Genomic DNA, 20,833 nt, shown 5'->3' on the forward strand with positions numbered 1-20,833 from the left:
CTGAGGCGAGATTGAACTCCAGCAGGAGCAACAACAGTGTCCAACATATTTTCGGGAAAGTGTACGGTGCTGTCAGGAGCAACAGTGTCTCATGTCAATGGAGTACTAATATTAAAACATTTAAATGTCATGTTCTGCATGTCTATGAAGTGATTGAAGATTAAGCATCTATATCTGACTAATCTCATGGGTACAGGAAATGTGAGTGAAGATAATCTGTAATACTCGGGAACTTAGCTAAAAAGACTGATTAAAACTTTCCTGAGTAAAGCAGGAACAAATACTTAAACAATATAACTATTTACATATACCTACATGTAAATCCCTAAAATAGAGGTAGAGTATAAGTGTCAAGACAAGAGGTAGAACTATAAAGGGCAGCAAGATAAATATCCCAAATTGTATCAATATACAAAATGTCTTGAATACAGGAAAAGTATACATACATAGAATATGGTAAAAAATAATGTGCATAAAATATTATAAGTGGAAACATTTAACACAATATAACAAAATATAAACTTAATTTTACATAGCTTACCACATAAGAATACACAACAATGTAAGCTGTAAAATACTATCTCATTCTTACTCAAATTCTCAAGAAAATAGGCTAATCTACCTATATCCCATCTAAACCATACCTTTACCAACCATTCCCTATTCCTGTCTAAAAGATAAACCCGAGTGTAAGCATCAAGAAAGCAAGTGGTTTAGTTGACAGTTAAAATATGCAGTGGGATCATATGACTGAACTTAATTAGCTTTAAGATTTGTGCTGCAACAGTGTGAATTTACTGAAATTAATGAATTTCTAGGTTAAATACATTTATGGAATGAAATGAACTGAAAATAAACAGGTTGATAATAAGCTCTAATTTAGCTCAGAGGAAAGTGATTCCACTCCATTTAAACCCAAGAAGCTCTCAGGAGCCATAAGACAGTTGAGTAGGAGGTAACTAAACAGGCACACAGTGATGTCATACTGTGGGAAATCAGAGGTGCTTTTCTTAAACTGCAGCAAATTCCTTTTCCTTCCTCTATTATACAGTATTGGACAATTTCTTGATTTCTGAACCTGTTCCTTCATATCCAAAAGGGAACATAATGTTAAATAAAAAACATACTAATCAGTATATCACAAACCTCAAATGTCCATGGTTATCACTGAAGAAGTTCGTTTCTCCCTTGTGTTAGTGTTTACATCAGGTAGTTTTATAAGAGGCCATTCAGGGACCTAGCCTTTTTTTGTTTGTTTGTTTTGTTTATTTTTGTTTCTTTCCCTTCCTTCCTTCCTCCCTCCCTCCCTCCCTCCCTCCCTCCCTCCCTCCCTCCCTCCCTCCCTCCCTCCCTTCCTCCCTTCCTCCCTTCCTTTCTTTCTTTATTTCGGCTTCTACTGCCCCTAAATTTGGGAGTCTTTCTATTCAGTTGGCAGTAGGAAAGCAGAGAGTAGACAAACCCTCTAGAATGGTATTTAGAGACTGATTCTGAAGGTGATTTACAGCCCCCTGCCCTTTTGTATTGGGTAAAACTCAATAACAATGAAGTTGTACCTAAGCACACAAAATGAGTTATGCACAATTGGAAAGGAAATAGGTTTTTAAAGCTGTCTTTGCTAACTCAGAGAGTTTTTGAGGAAATGTGAATTTGACATATTTAGTACAGTGCAGAACATGTGCAGGCATTTAATTCCCTTTCTCAAAACTCGAAGAAATTCACATAATGTTCTACTTAACATAGAAAATAAACAAATTTTAAATTAACATGTATTTTAACCTCTATTTGGGGGAGATACTGAGTTATCTTTTAATCTTGGTAATAAAGATATTTATTTAAAATGACCCTTCTAGGTAAATCCTTTGTTGCTCCTTCTTTTAGCATGGTATTATTGCTACAGAAGATGAAGAATATTTTATTGAGCCTCTAAAGAATACCACAGAGGATTCTAAACATTTTAGTTATGAAAATGGCCATCCTCATGTTATTTACAAAAAGTCTACACTCCAGCAACGACATATCTATGATCATTCTCATTGTGGGGTTTCAGGTGAGTGCAAACTTTTGGAAGCATTGTGTATTGCTGATGTCTTTTCTTTTCTGGAAAGTAAAATATTATTAATAGTAAAACTATACATACAAATATGAGTGGTTAAATTTATATTGTCCAGAACTATCTTAAAAAGTATTACCTAGTAATAGTTTTAAGTCAATTTGGAGGCTGTTTAAGAAATCCTTAAAATGTGTCCATATGAAATTTGACATTTTTTTCTTTGAAGAGAAGAGCAGTGTCTTATTTTACTTAAAACTTGTATCCACAGGTCTTTCACAGCACCATCTACTGTTGGGTTAACCTGACATTTTCATGCCAATATCAGGGATACACATCTTTGGAGGCCTTCAAGAGCATTTAGGGAGCATTCACAGGCTGTGATAGCACCGAATACAGAAGGGTCAACAAATCCAGGGTTCAGTGGTCAAGGAAAGTTTCATGGAAGGTGGGGATTTTCAGCTGAGACCTGAGGGGAAGAGGAACATATCTGAGCCAAAGAGGAAGATCTGTTGCTACAGTATTCCACAGAGAGGAGGCAGGAGTTATAAGTCCTGAGCCAAAAGAATTTATATTCTATAAATTCATAATCAATATATTAGGTGTGAGAATGCGGATTGGGGATACAGAGATGAAATTGTGGTGGTCTAGGGGAGTGGTTGTGAGAAATAAAATTAGACTGGAAGGGACCAACAGCAAGAGGTCATACACCATATTACAGAGTTTACTGTGTATTGGAATCACACTGAAAGGGTTTGTTTTGTTTGTTTTTTTTTTTCCTTTGGTTTTTTGAGACAGGGTTTCTCTATGGTTTTGGAGGCTGTCCTAAAACTAACTCCATAGACCAGACTGGCCTTGAACTCAGAGATCTGCCTGCCTCTGCCTTCCTAGTGCTGGGATTAAAGGCGTGCATCACCAACGCCCAGCACAAATGCACATTTTAAATAATTTTTTTCTTCTGATTTTGGATTTCAGGTTAATTAGTGAATGCATCATCCTTTGATTTCAGCCCATATTCCTCACAGGATCATTTTCTTCCTTCATAGGTGTTTAAGTGATCTCTGGAGTTCTTTGCTCATTCTGTATACTTTCTTAGTCAGTAAGGTTTTAAGTCTCCCAGACTTTTAATTATGTAAAGTTGTTGGTCAAGAATTGGTACTAGAAAAAGATTATCTAAAGTAAGTACATGTAAAACACGTCAAACATGAAACAGAATTCCTTAGTAAGCACTGGAAAGGTTTGATTTGGTGTTTATATTAAGTAATAAAACTAGAAATATCTGTTTTATATTTAAGAAAATTTAGGCTGTAATTAAAACTAGATTCCAAACATTTATTTTGTTATGACTTTCCTTTGTTTTCCCATGATGTAATTATAAAGGAGATAACTGAAACACACCTCTGAACCTTTGATGTTTATATTACGTTCCTTTTGTCATTTTGGTTGTGAGCCTTGATTTTAATGACTGAGTCCTGTCTGCAGCACACATTATTCTTTTAATGTCCCATTGGTTTATTTCAGCGACAGTTTTATTTTTCATTGGTTTTAGCATCAAACACCTTCAAACTTATTTCTATTGTTATCAAAACATTTCCCTCTGAAAGAGCCAGGTATGGTACATGCCTTTAATTGTAGCATTTGTTAAGCAGAGGCAGGTGAATCTGTGAGTTCTAGGTCAGCCTTGTCTACGTAGTGAGTTCCAATACAGCCAGGGCTATGTAGAGTGACTCTATCTCAAAAAACAAAACAACACTAAAAACTTCTGCCCCTTAGAGGTGGAAGATCAACTTTGTTTTGACCATCTCTCCTCTGTGTTACTGAGACCATTTCCTAAACATTTTCCCAACACTTAGTCCAGTTGACTTAGTTCCTCATCTCTTTCCTAACATTGTCCTGATGTTTTAAATACATTCTGTCTACAGGTCTAATTTCCCTAACTTCAGTCAAATCTGTTTCCCCAATATGTATCTTAGGGTTACTGTTGCTGTGAAGAGATACCATGGGCATGGCAACACTTATTTTTTCTTTTTATTTAAATAACACCTCTCCCATTTATTTACATACCCACCACAGTTTCCCCTCCCTCCTCTCCTCTTGGTAATTTCTTTCCACCCTTTCCCATCTATCCACCCACAGCTTCCACCTCTCCTCCATCTCTATTCAGGAAGGGGCAGGGCTTCCATGTGATTGAGCAAAGCATGGCACATGAAATGAGGCAGGACGGAGCTCCTTCCTTTACATCAAGGCTCGGTAAGGTAATCCAGCACTGGGGAACAGGTTACCAAAAGCCAGCTAAGTGCCAGGGACAGGTCCTTATCTCATTGCTAGGAGCCTTACAAACAGACTAAGCTACATGTCACATGCATGCAGAGGGAGTAGGTCAGTCCCATGGAGGCTCCCTAACTGTTGGCCCAGAGACCATGAGATCCTACAAACTCAGGCCAGCTGTCTCTGGGTTTCCCATCATGGCCCCCCTGATTGGTACAATCCCACTTCCCTTTCTTCAGCAAGACTCCTGGAACTCAACTCAGTGCTTGGCTGTGTGTGGATCTCTGCATCTGTTTCCATCAGTTGCTGGGCACAGTATCTCTGATGACAATTAGGGTAGTTACCAATCTGATGACAGGAGAAGGCCAGTTCAGGCACCCTCCCCATAGGAGTTGTAGCTGAGGTCATCCTTGTGGATTCCTGGGGTTTTTCCTGGTGCCAGGTTTCTCTCTAACCCCGAAATATCCTCTCATCAAGATATCTCTTTTTTAACTCTCTCCCTCCATCCAGCCTTCAACCTGCCTCCCACCATCAATCCACCTCCTGCACCCAGCCTGCCCAACCCACTCCCTCAAGTTCCCATCTCTCCATCCCCCCCCCAACCCCGTCCCCAGTTTACCCAGGAGATCCCTTCTATTCCTCTTCCCAGGGAAACCCATGCATCCCTCTTTGGGCTCTTATTATTTAGCCTCATGGGGCTATGGACTGTAGGTTGGTTACCCTGCGCTTTACTCCCACCCAACTGTGATTGAGTACATACTATGTCTTTCTGGGTCTGGTAACCTTTCTCAGAAGGATTTTCTTCTAGTTTCAGCCATTTGCCTACAAATTTCATGAGATCATCATTTTTTTTTTAACTGCCGAGTAGTACTCCATTGTGTAAATTCACCACATTTTCCTTATCCGTTCCTTAGTTGAGGAACATCTAGGTTGTTTCCAGGTTCTAGCTATTACGAATAATGTTGCTATGAACATAGTTGAGCAAATAAATGTCCTTGTGATGCGAGTGTGCCTCCTTTGGGTGTGTGCCCAAGATTGCTGTAGCTGGATCTGGAGATTTCTGAGAAACCACCATATTGATTTCCAAAGTGGCTGTACAAGTTGGAAGTCATACCAGCAGTGGAGGAGTGTGCCCTTTACTCCACATCCTCTCCAATATAAGCTGTCATCAGTGTTTTTGATCTTAGTGATTCTGACAGTTATAAGATGGTATCTCAGAATCGTTTTGATTAACAATTCCCTGATGACTAATGATGTTGAGCAATTCCTTAACTGTCTTTTGGCTGTTTGAGATTCTTCTGTTGTGAATTCTCTGTTTATATCTGTCCCTATTTTTAAATTGGATTATTTGGTATTTGGTATTTGGTAATTTCTTGAGTTCTTTATATATTTTGGAGATCAGCCCTCTGTCAGATGTAGGGTTGGTGGTGATCTTTTCCCATTCTGTGAGCTGCCGTTTTGTCTTGTTGACTGTGTCCTTTGCCTTACAGAAGCTTTTCAGTTTCAGATGGTTCCACTTATTTATTGTCAATCTCAGTGCCAGGAGCACAGCAACTCTTATAAAGGAAAGCATTTCATTGAGGCTGGCTTACAGGTTAGAGGTTTAGTCCGTTGTCATGGTGAGAGGCGTGGCAGTATGCAGATAGATATAGTGTGGAAAGGGAGTTGAGAGTTCTTTTGGATTCACAAGCAGCAGAAAGAGAGACACTGGGCCTAGCTTGAGCAAAGCCCTTCATCAGTGACTCATTTCCTCCAATAAGGCCACACCTCCTAACAGTGCCAGTCCCTGATGATCAAGCATGCAATCATGAGCCTATGGGGCCATTCCTATTCAAACCCACACAATATGGCTATATCACATTTTCAAATACCTTAATGGCTTCCAATGGGTGGGAATATTTTAGTAGAATTCTATGTTCCAGAAATGTTACTAGCTCTTATCAAGTAAAAAACATTTTGTGCTTAGTAAGTTTGGAAAATGTCTGACCAAGAAGTAAATCACAATATATTTTAATAGCACAGGTCAAGTGGGAGATGTGAATTTATAGACATGTATTGCCAGCTAGCTTGGTGCAAGGAACCAAAGTTTATGTCAGAATATAGGGTATAAAACCCTTTGATTTTGGGCATATTTATGCCATACTCACTCAGTTCTAAGTTATTTACAGTTTGGTTATTCAAAATATGAGTTAAAAATTAGAGGCAATTTCTGTCTACTTTATTAACTTTAGAGAATCCAGGAAAAATGAAAAAAATATGAAAAAGAAGCCACTATTATTCTTGTACCCATGGATAGTGAGGGATCTTTTCAGTCCATTGATAGATAATATTGTGTCTCTATATTTCCATTATTGAGTCATATATTTGTTAAATAAATCCTTATTTGCAGCATGTGCGATGCTTTTAGAAATTGAACGGCTCAGAGAAGTAAAACCAACCAAAGTAATGGGATTTAAATTCAATATTTAGACAGTAGCCTGTCTAGCAAGAGGATTGAATGATAGGCATAACATATCTTAACGTTTTATGATAACAGATGGCTGAACAGGAGAGACTGAAGTTATTATTGCAAAAAACATGTTGACAACGAGCACAACAATATTTATTACAAGTATTTTTTATGAACAACACGTGAAAACCACTCATTTATTACTCCACAGCTTTTGAATGTTGGAAGCCTGAATAGATGGATCATATACACTTAGCTTTAGCTAGAGTAGGATTCTCATATGCCATCTTGACTGAAGGATAATTTACTTCCCTCTTCTCTTGGTTCTTTCTAGTGTTCAATTCTTTGTGGTTTTAGATAGCTTTAGTTTTTGACTTGCCTGCTAGTGGGAACCTGTAGTTTCTTTCCTTGAGTTATAAAACATGGTTGCTTACTCTCACCAAGCCAGCAAGGAAGAATCTAGGGTTGGCAATACTGTTATTGCAATGATCATGTATTTGTATATATGTAATCACTTGTATTCAAGTTGTGGTCCTACCCATACTCACAAAGGAGTATTGAAAACAGGGTCATTGTGGTAACGTATGAGTGTATTTGCCACAACTGGAGTAGACTATTGAAAAAAGTAGTTGTCCCTGTCTCCCTTGATCTTTAGAAATAAAAGAATTATTTTATTTATGTGAACCTCCAAAGTATTTACCTGTTTCTTCTCATAATCATCTCTTTTTTTCTTACTTTGCAAAATTTCTCCATTCCATCAATGCAAGGTTTTAAAAAGACAAAATGGAAGAACAATTAAAATAATGCCACTTTCTATCAATTATACATTAATTATATTTTTCCTCATTAAACATTTTAGCTACTGGTTAAATTCTCCATAAAGGCACAAGAGAACCATGTTAAGGTCTTCTACCTGCTCAAATTTATTTAATAAAGAAAAACATAAATGACATGACATTTACAAATGACATACAAGTAAAAACTATTTTCAGTACTGAAAAACCTGATTTAAAAAAAATGAAGGATATACTATGTGAGCCACACCAAATATGTTTTTTAAAATAAGCATGTTGCAACCAACCAAAATGCAGTGTTGTGGAGCCTAGTCCCTGTGGATACTTCTACAAAACACCCCTCTACCCAGGGCCCCAGGGACAGAAGAGGGAGCAATAAGAGCTAAGGACTGGGGAGTTTGCAGAGACTTTGTCTCCTAGTAATGTCAAAAGCTCAGACCCATTAAATCTCAGCAACACGATTCTCTAACCATGAGCTGAACAAGGATGACACCAATAGACATGCTAAAGTGAATGGTGGATTGGGGGGGTGTTGGTGGTGCATTTGGTCTCAACTCTACACAAAGAACTGTAGGCAGCTGAGGAATGCTGAGAGTGGGAGAAATAGTCTTTTACAGGGAAGAGCACCCCAATACCAGATGGTCGGCCCTGAAAACATACACACAAATAACATTATACAAACTGAGTGGGACACACACACACACACACACACACACACACACACACACACACACACACACCCGCATCTAACAGCAACAATGAAAAAAGAGGCCATGATAGCAAACACACACTGGGACACACACACACACACACACACACACACACACACACACTCACACTCACTCACGCATCTAACAGCAATCAATGAAAAAAGAGGCCATGATAGCATAATACAAACTGAGCGGGACACACACACACACAAAAAAACACACACACACACACACACACACACCACGCACTAACAGCAATTAATGAAAAAAGAGGCCATGTAGCAATTAATAAGGGGGGCCCCAAAAAAAAAAAAAAAAAAAAAAAAAAAAAAAAAAACAACCGCAGAAAAAAGAGGCCATGATTTTTGAAAGGATCAAAGAGGGGTGGCTTTGGAGGGAGGAAAGAAAAGGTAGAAATGATATTCTCAAAGAAGTATGTTGCTAACATATCTTTCAGGTCCATGTTAATACCTTACCTTTATTTTATTTTCCATTTTCCAGGTGTGTGTGTGTGTGTGTGTGTGTGTGCATGCACATGTGTGTGTGTAACATGCATGTGTGTGTGGAAGCCCCAGATTGATGCAGGAGATGATCTTCTTTGTTTCTCTACTTATCTATCAAACCAGGGTCTCTAAATCCAACTTCCAGCTCATTTATATGATTAGCCTTGCTAGCCAGCTTGTTCTCGGGCTCCCCTGTTTCTGTCTTCTGAGATTGGAATTACAGGTGATTTGCCTCACTCACCTGCCTTTAAGTGGCATTTGAGAATCTGAACTTGGTTAAGCATTCTTTAACCACTGAGCAACCCACTTTTAGACTTGAGAAAAGTAATACTCTGTGTATTCTGCCAACATAAATAGAAACAGACAGGAACATTAGGTGGGAGACCTAATTCATAGCTTTTTTAAAACCAAGAACAGAATTGGTTCTCATTAAGACATTTTTAATGGTCATTTTACTGTGACATAAATGCTTTTTCGTATTAGGGATCACTACTACAGCATCATTGTTTTCCATCAGCATGGTTTTAGTATATTTTTAAAAGTACAGGTCCTCATTTATTTCAAATCTTAAATGGTTCCTTACAGTGTACATTCCAACTTATAGTATTAGTTAGCCACTGGAAAATGGGGAATGACTTTTTAAAAGAAACTATTGATTAATTCACTTCATAGCTATATTTATTTCATTTTCATCAGCAGTAGAATGTTAATATTAATTTTTCAGGTAATGTAATTTGAAGATTTGGAAGTTTTCCCCATGTATACAGTTCTTTCTTCTCTTATTTCAACTATCTTGATCCATTAGAGAGCTTATGAGGAGCCTGTCTACCTCAGATCTACACACAAGTGTATTTGGTTAGTGAGTCTATCTTAATTACTTAATTATTTTTATTGTAGATCTCACAAGAAGTGGCAGACCTTGGTGGCTGAATAAGACATCCCCTGCTTTTTCTTCTCTACCACCAATTAATGACACACATATTCATCAAAGACAGAGAAGGTCTGTGAGCACTGAGAGATTTGTCGAGACCCTGGTAGTGGCAGACAAAATGATGGTGGGCTACCATGGCCGTAAAGACATCGAACATTATATTTTGAGTGTGATGAATATTGTAAGTTTGATCCCTCTATATACTGTATTACTAAGTAGTTTGTTGTGTTTTATACCAAAGCAGTGAATTTTTATTGAAATAAATAATGATATTCTATTGTTTGTATAAATTTGTAAAAAATGAATTTGTATTATTATTTCAATTACATCTTGGAATTAAATCTAGAACTTGAACACAAAAAACGTACATGCGCTACCATGTAATTGTATGGACGTTCCCTCCCTCAACATTTTTTTTTTTTTTTTTTTTTTTTTGAGACAGGGTCTCTCTATATAACCTTGGCTCTCTGAAATGCACTATGTAGACCAGGCTGACCTTGAACTCAGAGATCTGCTAGATTAAAGGCATGCACCACCATACTCAGGTGGTCCATTAACTTTTAAGTTGCATAGAAAATAAAATAAAAAATTCTCATTGTTCATCTTTAGTTATCAGTATTTAAAACTGAGTTGTTAAGTCTTCTTTAAGGAGCTTTAATCATCAGCTCGTTATTATAGATTTTGTGTTGTATGCAGTTCATCTCTAGGAGAAAATACTTCTTGTTGTAGATTTACATGAAGTCCTTTAACCAAAGCATATTGAAAGTGGACTCCTAAGTGGTATAGGGTATAATAGTATCTTTTATTTCTGCCATAAAGTCCTAAGAATTGCCTTTTATCTTTTTAGAATTTCAAAATATCACATTATTTTTGTCTGACTTTTTGTCTTTTCTTATTTTCTGGAGGTCAGGTTGCCAAACTTTACCGTGACTCCAGTCTAGGAAACGTTGTGAATATTATAGTGGCTCGCTTAATTGTTCTCACAGAAGATCAGGTAAGAATGGATTAGTTTATACATCAAATCTTAGGCTATGGGATTATTATTATGAACAGATACATTTCTTTTTTACTTCTCTTAGGAAGTCCTAGTTAAATTTTTTTTGTTCTAAACTTTAATTTTTATGCAATATCGAAGTACTTTGTAATAATACACATTTCATGTCTTATTAAAACTTTCTCTCCATATATGCATACTTGCTACATGTTTGAGAATTAAGGATGAGCATTTTATTTGTATGGCTTACCTGATAATAATGGTTTTGGTTGTTTTTTTATGCTGATGATCTTATATACATTCTCTTTATTGTTGAAGTTGGAACTGGAAGGAAAATCTGTTCAGTAGTAAATTAAATGAGTCCTAGGTCAGACGTTGTGGAGATAAAAATCGGCAAGAGATTATTCCTAGAAACCACTGCTTCTAATTATAGTCCCACTTTAGTTTTCAAAAGTTTAACAACTGACCTTAGTAATTGTTTGGAACATTTCTGGTATGCATGTTGTATTGCAGCCAAACTTGGAGATAAACCACCATGCAGACAAGTCCCTCGATAGCTTCTGTAAATGGCAGAAGTCCATTCTCTCCCACCAAAGTGATGGAAACACCATTCCAGAAAATGGGATTGCCCACCACGATAATGCAGTTCTTATTACTAGGTATGGTTTGTTGCAAGTATTTTTCCTTTGATTGTTGTGTTTGCTTAATATTGTAAAATATATTTGGTTCTATCTAAAGCCTCATTCAGATAATGAGTGTAGAAAGAGCAAAGTGGTCATTTATTTATTTTTTATTACTGTGAAAGAGTATGGTCTACTATTAATGTGTTTGTATCAAATGAGCTAAATAAGAAAAAAAGGATTAAATTTGGAAATTTAACAAATAACTTTTCTCCTTATGTTTTTAATGTTTAGTTGGAAGTACAAATATCATTTGTTAATTAAAACAATACAAAAGGCAAGATTTAGAAATATGGAAAATAAGCTGTCACTTTTAACTATAAAATATGATAGCTATTCCTATATACTTCCTAGTTGTGGTAATTTATGTTAATTTACTAAAAAAGAGAAGAGGTTGTCTGTTTTATTACATTATTTAAATTAAGCATTTAAATGAAAAGAAGCATTTCCAGAGTTGGAGAGTTAGCTCATTGAGTATGAGCCTGCACTGCTTTTGGAGAAGACCCAGTTCTGATCCCATTACCCACATTGGGCTTGCACAGGTGCTTGTAGCTACAGTTCTGGATAATCTGATGTCTTCTACAACTACTGGTACACAAATTGCACACATTCACACAAACACACACATACACACACACAAAAAAAGTCTTTAAGAAACAGATTTATCATACTGTTTGTAAAGTTCTCACCCAAGAAAAGTCATTACTCCATAATAACCTGATAAATTCATCCCCGCTTTCCAGTCTTACAAAGCTGACTGTATTTATTCTCTAACAACTCTATGAGGTATAGCAGTAGGGTTTTTTGCATGTTAGAAATGGGGAAACTTAATCAAAATAGTTAAATAAGTTTTTAAGATCACTCAACTAATAAACCAAGAAAGACTTAACCCCCGATGATCTCATTTTGTTTTTACTAGATTATATATCTTAATTACATTTGATTTTTTTATTTTTGGAGATGGGATCTTGTTATGTTGTTCAGACTGACATCTAGTATGAAGGCTCTAGCTATCTCAGGCTCCCAAATAGCTGGGGCTGCAGGTGTGTACCACCATTGACAAACTTCGTTTTAATTTACCTATAGCCAGACTATGATCGAGGAGAAACATTATGTTTTAATAATCCTAATATAATAACTTTGACCATTTAACTCTATAAATAAAAGACAAAATAAATGAACAGTAAGCAAATGGGAACTTTATACTGTTTTGGCTGAGTGAAATAGCTTTGTTATTTTGCTTATTTCTTTTCATTTTTAAGTAAATATTTAACATAAGCATGATCTGCGGTAGGCTTCTATGCTTTAGCATGTAAGAAGAGAGTATCAAGCAAATAGGATCCGAATCTTGACACTCAGTAAGATAACATGGTTTAACTTTTAGGAAAAATTCTGTCAACTGTATCATAAGCTCTTAAAAGGATATTTACTTTAATTTTGAACTAACTAACTTCATCTCCCTGATATCAGAAACTATATAATTTTATCATATATCTGCTGAATAAAACTATATCTTATGGTTTTATATGTATGTGCTGATACAGTTGTCTGATCAATTTTCTAATTCCTTATAGTATTGATACCTGAAAGGCTATCAAATATGCTTAAGGAACTAAGGATATACTAAGGATTATGCCAATGTGGAAAATTTTTATTCATTAAAATATATGAATATGGTTAGTGTTAATGAAATTATCATGGAAAACACCTACCTACTAAGTATATAGTTATCAAAATGGTCACAGGTATTTACACGGTTTCTATATTTCTCTTGGTCCTACATATGACCACTATTACACAGTTTCAATATATCTGCATTAGATTTTCACCTTCTTTCAGCAAATAACAGAAATTACATCAAGGCTATAGATTTCTAAGTATATAAGTAGGAAGCAGATTTGGCAGTTCACCACTCTGTTACGGCTACAACATCCAATTCTGAGTTTGTCCTGAGAGTTTCCTAATTTTATTTTGAATTTTTTTGTTTGTTTTTCTTTGTAGGCTACTTTGATATCTGAAATTTGAACATAATTTTCTCCTTCATTGTCTCTTGTGGCCAGTCATTACTAGTATTAGAAATATTCTCAGGATTTAATAGAAGTCAGAATTCAGATCTCATATGAATCTATATTTGCTGATGGAATAGAGTTTATAAGAATGGTATTTGGAGCATGTGAAGATGGCTCATTTGGTAAAATGGTAGCTGGGGAGTCATTAGTACCTGAGTTCAGATTCCTATCACTCACATAAAAACCCATATGCAGCAATACACATTGATGGGGAAACTGAGACAGCAGGGAATGGCAGTTGGTGAGTCCCAGGGTTAGTTAGAGAGTCTGTTTCAAAAATAAGGCAGAGAGAAGCCAGAGATATAGCTCAGTATTTAAGGGCGTTCTCTGCTCTTCTAGAGGATCTGGGTTTGAGTTCTAGCATCCACGCAATGGCTTGCAACTATCTCCAATTTCAGGGGTTTGACATCTTCTGGCCTTTCTGGGCACCAGGAATGCAAATGGTATATACAGATACATGCAGATAAACATATATGCACATAAAATACAAATAAATAAATTTTTAACAAATATGGTGGAGAAATGATTGAAGATACCTGACATTGACCTCCTGCCTCCATACTCACAGGTATACCCATGAACTTCTACATACAAATATACACATGAACATGTACACACATTCAAATACTTCTTTAGGACAGTGTATATTTTAAACTACTATTAACACCTCAAGGTGATGTTAGCCTATATGTTTGGTTGACAGAATGTCAAATCAAAATGAGATGATTACTATCTTTATTACTTAGTTATTTTTCAGTGAGGGATTATACACACACACACACACACACACACACACACACACACACACACACACATTTAAATCATGATGTAAAATTCAGAGAATTCCACACATGATTTTATATTAAGGTTGAAACCTGAGTCATATAAGTGGCACACTCAGAATTGTAACTCCACCATTTACTGGTAGAGCTTGATTTATGTTTACTTGAAATGTCAGCTCACTAGGGGAATGTGTAATGTAGTTGTCAAGGATTACAGAAGAAAACCAGTGATACTTTTATCTCCACAAGACCAAATTTGTTCCAAGAATTTAAATGTTTTCAGCACAAAGTCATTTGGAACTGTAATTACTTAGGCAGAAACAGTTACCTTTAAGAGCTCTGTTAAAAAATGATACTATTTTATTTTATTCGTTTGAGTTTAAGCTGTATCCTGCAAAGTTATTAGGTCACTGACTAGACAGAAAGAAAACAGGTGTGTCCAGCCTTTGACATTGTAACATGATGCTGTCATCCACAAAATTCTCCCTTGAGGACTGAGCAGTCCAGCTTTAACAACAACAAAAATCACAAAAATGTCTTGTAATGTTTTAGTAAATTTACAATTTTGTGTTTGGTCAGGCCACATTTATAGCTATCCTGAGCTACATGCAGCTCACTGACTGTGAGTTAAACATAATTGTTTTATCTAGCATCACTAATACTGAAAACAACAACAAAGAACTCATTAAGTTATTTACATATTCTATTTTGTTATACATGCATGTGTTTTACATGTAAACCTATGCGTCTTTGCCTCTTGGTTACTGTTCTATTTCTGTGAAGAGACTCCATGACCAGAGGAAATCTTATAAAAGAAAATATTTAATCAGGGGCTTGCTTACAGTTTCAGAGGGGGAAACAAGGCAGCATGCAGGAGCAGTAGCTAAGAGCTACATCCTGATCTGTAGGCAGAGAGAGCAACACTGAGCCTGCTGTGTGCTTTTAAAACCGTTTTTTAAGCCTACTCCCAGCCCATTTTCAGTGACACCCTTCATCCAACAAGGTCATATGTACTCCAGCAATACCACACCTTTAATCCTTCTCAAATATTGCCATACCCTGGTAACTAAGAATTCAGACATATGAGCCAGTGGGGGCCATTTCTATTCAAACCACCAAAATATGTGTCTGTAGTATCATATAGATACTGTTATTAATAATAAGTAATACTATGTAATGTAAAGAACACCTGCTGTTACCACTTAGACTTGTAAAAACTTGACATGTAGTTTCATGTTCCTTCCTAAAATGATATTGTTTCTTCTCTATGATATGATATCACCTGGTCTCTTATCTCTGAATACCAACTGGTCAGCTCAATCATGTGTAGATGTGTGGAAATGTGGCAACACTGCTATGTATTGTATCTTACACTCTGTATTCTATTTATTTATTTTTTATGTATTTGAATGTTCTGCCTGCATTCATGTCTGTGTACCACTGTGTGCCTAGTGTCCATACAGGCCAGAAGAGGGCATAGGATCCATTGGGATGGGAGTTGTGAGCTACTATGTGAGTGCTGGGAATTGATCCTTCGTCCTCTACAGAAGCAGCTAGTACTCTTAAATGATAAGCCATCTCTCCAGCTCTATAAGTATGTTTTTTGTTTTGCTTTATTTTGTTTTGTTTGTTTTTCGAGATAGGGTCTCTCTGTATTGCTTTGGAGGTTATCCTGGAACTGACTTGTAGTTCTCGAACTTACAGAGATCCGCCTACCTCTGTCTCCTGAGTGCTGGAATTAAAGGCATAAGACACCAATGCTCAGCTCTATAAGTATGTTTTAAATAAACATTAATTATAGAATAAGGAGAGTGTTCTTTTTGTGACTCTCAAAATTACCAACTTTTTGTATTTGTTTATTTTGTTTTTTTGAGACAGTTTCTCTGTGCAACATCCTGGCTATCCTGGAGCTCAATTTGTAGACCAGGCTGGCTTTGAACTCACAGAGATTTACCTGCGTTTGCCTCCCAAGTTCTGATAATTCTACCAGTCAGTAGAATTATCAACTTTTAAGCACTGTATAACTAAGTGAATAAATGATTAAACTTTGCACCAGAAACTCTTAAAACTCAAGTTATTGGGTAAAGTAGGATTGTGAATATGTAGCAATGTGCTAAAAAATGTTTAAAATTAATTTTTTATTAAATTTTATACTTTTTATAAATTATTTCTAAAATTGATTGAGTTGGTTGTATTTACTATATGGGTGTTTTGACACAGGTGTAAATTGTGGAATGCTTAAATCAAATGTTAGCTTGATATGCATTATCTTACATGCTTCATTAATGTGCAAATTAACAGTTACTTAGAAATAAAATCTTGCTATTCAACATGGCATTTATTTTTCATTTCCACATGAAGACAGGAAATATCAATCATAAATTAAAGTCAAGCCAATCTCTGACTTTATGTTGTGGTAAAAATCTTCAAGAAATGTATACATAGTTTGAAATTCAGTAGGAAGCTGGTGATGTAGAGTGTACCAGTGTCAATATTAGACTCTTAGTATAAACTAATTTGTGTGTCATTTTGCTTTCTCTTCTACAATGCATTGAAAACATATTTTTTCATTTTAAGCTATTAACACATTACAGTTTATATATTTAGAATGGGAATTATCACCTAAGTTCTTTTTGCATGGAAACAATTTTCTTGAGATATAATTCAGACCACACAATCTATCCCTTTAAAGGACAATTCAGTGGTTCTTGTGTACTTGTTCATAAGGTTTTGGTACCATTACTGTAATTCATTTTAGAACACTCTGTTACTTCGAAATAAAGGCAAGCCCACCCCCCTCACCTCCAGCCCTAGCCTTGACCCGCCCCAGACAACAGCTAATCTAACCTTTTTTTCCTATACTCTTGCCCATTTGTCTGTGAGTGGCATGTACTAACATTACATTCTTCTTCCTAGCCTCAATTCAAGGTACCAAACTTAAGAATTCCTTTGTTCATTAGGCTCATTTTCTATTTCTTGTTAAAAATTTATTTATTATTATTATTTGTGTGTGTGTGTGTGTGTGTGTGGGGTGTGTGTGTGTGTGTGTGTGTGTGTGAGTGTGTGTAGTGCTTGTGTGCAAGCACCTTTGAAAAGCAGAAAAGGGGTTAGATCCTTTGGAACTGGAGCTATAGGCAGTTGTAAGGTGTCCGAAGTAGGTGCAGAGAACCGAACCCAGGTCCTCTGCAAGAGCAGCAAGTACTCTTAACCTACAAGCCACCTCTCCAGACCGCTTATTAGGTTATTTTTTATTAATGTACTTTTATAATTTTCATTAGTGAAAATCATAGGATCCATAAATACATCTTTAATTATAGATGCAAAATGTACACTATGTCATATTATTTGGATTTTAATTAAGATTGATGTATTTGACCTCATAAGGGGTCATGACAGTTTACTTTGTTGCTCCTAGACTATAAAGGAATGGGAATTTCTGAAGTAAACTGTATAAAACTGAAAAATTACTATAAAAGCAATTTTTATAGAGCTTGGCCTATAATGTATTGGCTTTGACCGCATATTTTTAAAATAATACATCTGTCTGGATTAAATACTGGCTTCATGGTGATGTGTGAGGAAAGACAAAAGGGAGACTCAACATGGCACATCAACATTTAATTCATAAGAAATAAACTGTTCTTGGAAATAATAATATTAAATAACTTACAATTTGTTATCATTAAATTGTTAGGGCTATGTTAGGCGTTTGGAGTCTAAGAGTTTGGATTATAGAAGAGTGGTGTGTGTGTGTGTGTGTGTGTGTGTGTTTTCTAGCACATGCTCTGCCTCCTTGCCTTAGCATTCCTGCCACACTCTCCTCCACACTCTCCTCTCCTGTTTCTTTTCCTTTTGTTCCTGTCTTATTCGGTTCTTTACCTAAAAGAAATTGATTGAGTCAGGGGAGGAATAGACGAGAGAAAGAGAGAGAGAGAGAGAGAGAGAGAGAACATAAAAGAGGAAGCCATTATAGGTTTGAAGAGAAAACTGACTCTAGAGAAATGTCCAGAGATCTACAAGACTGACCCCAACTAACAATCTGAGCAGCAGTGGAAAGGCTACCATAAATGCCCTTCCCTGATAATGAGATTGATGACTAACTTCTCCACCATCATAGAGCCCTCATCTAGTAGCTGATGGAAACAGAAGCAAACACCCACAGCTAAACACTGAGCAGAACTGAATCCAGATACAGAGAGGGAGGACAAGACCAGGCACAGAAACTCACAGAGACAGCTGACCTGAACAAGGTGGAGCTAATGGACCCCAGACTGATAGCTGGGAATCCAGCATTGGACCGACTCAGACCCCCTGAACATGGGTCTCAGTTAGAAAGCCTGGGCAGTCTAAGGGACCTCTGACAGTGGAACCAGGATGTATCCCTGGTGCAAGAAAGGACTTTGGGAGCACATACCCCATGAAGGGATACTCCCTGAGGCTACAGGCAGGAGGGCCTAGTCCCTACTCCAAATGACTTGACAGGTTTTGTTGATCCCTCTTGGAAGGCATTACCCTCCCAGTGGAGTGGGGAGGAGATGAGATGTGAGGTTGGTTGGGGGGCATGGGAGGGAGAGAGAGAGGGAGAGGGAACTGGGATCAATATGTAAAATAAGAAAAGCTAAAAAAAGAAAAAGAAATCTACAGTCATTTTCTTTCCAGTCTAGGACTACAGCAAACTAAAATGATTGTGATTTCTTGCGCAAAGAGAGTCTTTTAAGAGTGATTTCTTGTGCAAAGAGAGTCTTTTAAGAGTGAAAGCAGGTATCATTCCCAGTTAGGCATAGGATATGGGTACAAGCTAGTGTCTGAAAAACAGGCATTTCCTGTGTTTGTGAAGTTTCAATTAAAAATGGGATCAGACAGTATGTTGTTATTAAACGTTTTAAGAAACAGTAACTTCAGAACTGACATTTGTTTTATGATTTTACCAACATTTATGTATAAAAACATGCTTATTACATGCCAAATATGTAAGGGTTTTATAAATGCTTAATATTTAAACATTAACTGTATGAATTGAACACTGCTGTTACCACCCATTTTTTGATGAGGAAGCTGAGGGATGGAAAAGTTAAATAAGGTCCTGTAATAGTGAAAGCAAGGGTTAAAACAAACTGTAATCTGCTTCCAGAGTTCTCTTTAGAGGACTTAACAAAGTAGTTAAGCCAAAATAATTATGTAATATTATTGACACCTGTGCTAGGTAGGGATCTAAGCTGGCCCCGGTGAACTTCACCTTATGGTATTAATTAAATATTTTGTATGTATGAGTGTTAGGACTGTGTGTGTGTGTGTGTGTGTGTGTGTGTGTGTGTATAATTGGTGCCTGCAGAGTCTGGAAGAGGGCATCTCTTGGTACTAGTGACAGACAATCTTAGCCACCATGTGGTTCCTTGGAATTGAACCTGGGTCCTCTGGAAGAGAAGCAAGTGCTCCTAACAGATGTGCCACCTCTCCAGTCTCCATCTCGGTATTTTTGGGCCTATGTGACCCTTCTCTTTGAGTGTATGTTGGATAATAAATTAACATTTTCAGTGTTTCTTTTATTGATATTTTTGCCTGTTATTATAAATGATACTATTAGTAAAATTTCATTTTAAATTGTTATTATTACATGTTGATTTGATGTTCTGTAACATTGCTCCTGATTTATTAATTTTAGTAGCTTTGTATTTGTAAGTGTAGTGTTTGTGTTTTGAGACAGAGTAAGATGGAATCTTTAAATGTAGCTCCCCTGGCCTTGAATTCTTCTGGTACAACCATGTACTGGAATGCCATTGGCTAGTTTTAGTGATTCTCAGTTACTAGTTTCCCACATACACACATGTATGTATGTATTTGTTTTATATATATATATATATATACACATTCATATGTATATGTATGTGTATATATATTTTTTCATTTAAGTTGTTTTAATTTTTGTTCAGGAGTCTCCTGTTTGTATGGATATATGTCATGTGAATTGAAAGATATATTTTCTAACATCTTACTAATTTGGATTTATTGATTTATTCTTGTTTTGTCAAATTTGCTTTGAAGAGTTTGAGAAAAATTATTTTACTTACTTAGACAGAATTTTGTAATTACCTACTCTTGGTATGCTAAGGATTCTTCTTGTTTGTAACATTTAAAATATGTAATAGTATGGCTTTCTTTTAAGGTATTTTATTTGTTGGATGTATTTATCTAGGCTTTGAATTATAGCATTATTTTTGATATGTACTCAGGAGGTAGAGAGAGCCAGGTGGATCTCTGTGAGTTCGAGGCTAGCCTGGTCTACAGAGTGAGTTCCAGGACAGGCTTCAAAGCTATATAGAGAAATCCTGTCTTGAAAAACAAAAACAAAAAATAAAATAAAAAATTCAGGACTGGCATTATTGAACTTGGGGATTTCAATGTGTACCCCATATCAAGTCCAGCTACTCATGTTCAATAACCGAATAGTGTCAACTTAAAAGTGGAAAACAGAAAAAGATCTATTCGGTGTGGCCAAATTGAGAAGAGGGACAAAACAATCTAGCAAACTCCTCAAGTCCATCTCTGGGGTCCAGAAGTGAGATTGATGTTTAAAAGAGGATCAAAGATATGTATGTCTAAGTAGTT

The 20,833-nt window shown here is 36.4% G+C and overlaps 1 protein-coding gene across 2 annotated transcripts in view; it reads left to right on the plus strand.

Annotated features, from left to right (window-relative positions):
• Nucleotides 1-20,833, plus strand: part of Adamts6 (ADAM metallopeptidase with thrombospondin type 1 motif 6) — a 225,340-nt gene that overhangs the window by 18,778 nt on the left and 185,729 nt on the right. For both annotated transcript variants that reach the window (XR_007834420.1, XM_051182886.1), the window contains exons 4-7: nt 1,879-2,047; nt 9,669-9,883; nt 10,613-10,696; nt 11,210-11,355. Coding sequence is in view for 1 of the 2 variants with exons in the window: in XM_051182886.1 (XP_051038843.1) it covers nt 1,879-2,047; nt 9,669-9,883; nt 10,613-10,696; nt 11,210-11,355 (614 nt within the window). In the remaining variant the exon portion in view is untranslated. The remainder of the gene's footprint in view (nt 1-1,878; nt 2,048-9,668; nt 9,884-10,612; nt 10,697-11,209; nt 11,356-20,833) is intronic.

This window comes from Phodopus roborovskii, unplaced genomic scaffold (genome assembly GCF_943737965.1).
Source record: "Phodopus roborovskii unplaced genomic scaffold, PHOROB, whole genome shotgun sequence".
NCBI classification, from domain to species: Eukaryota; Metazoa; Chordata; class Mammalia; order Rodentia; family Cricetidae; genus Phodopus; species Phodopus roborovskii.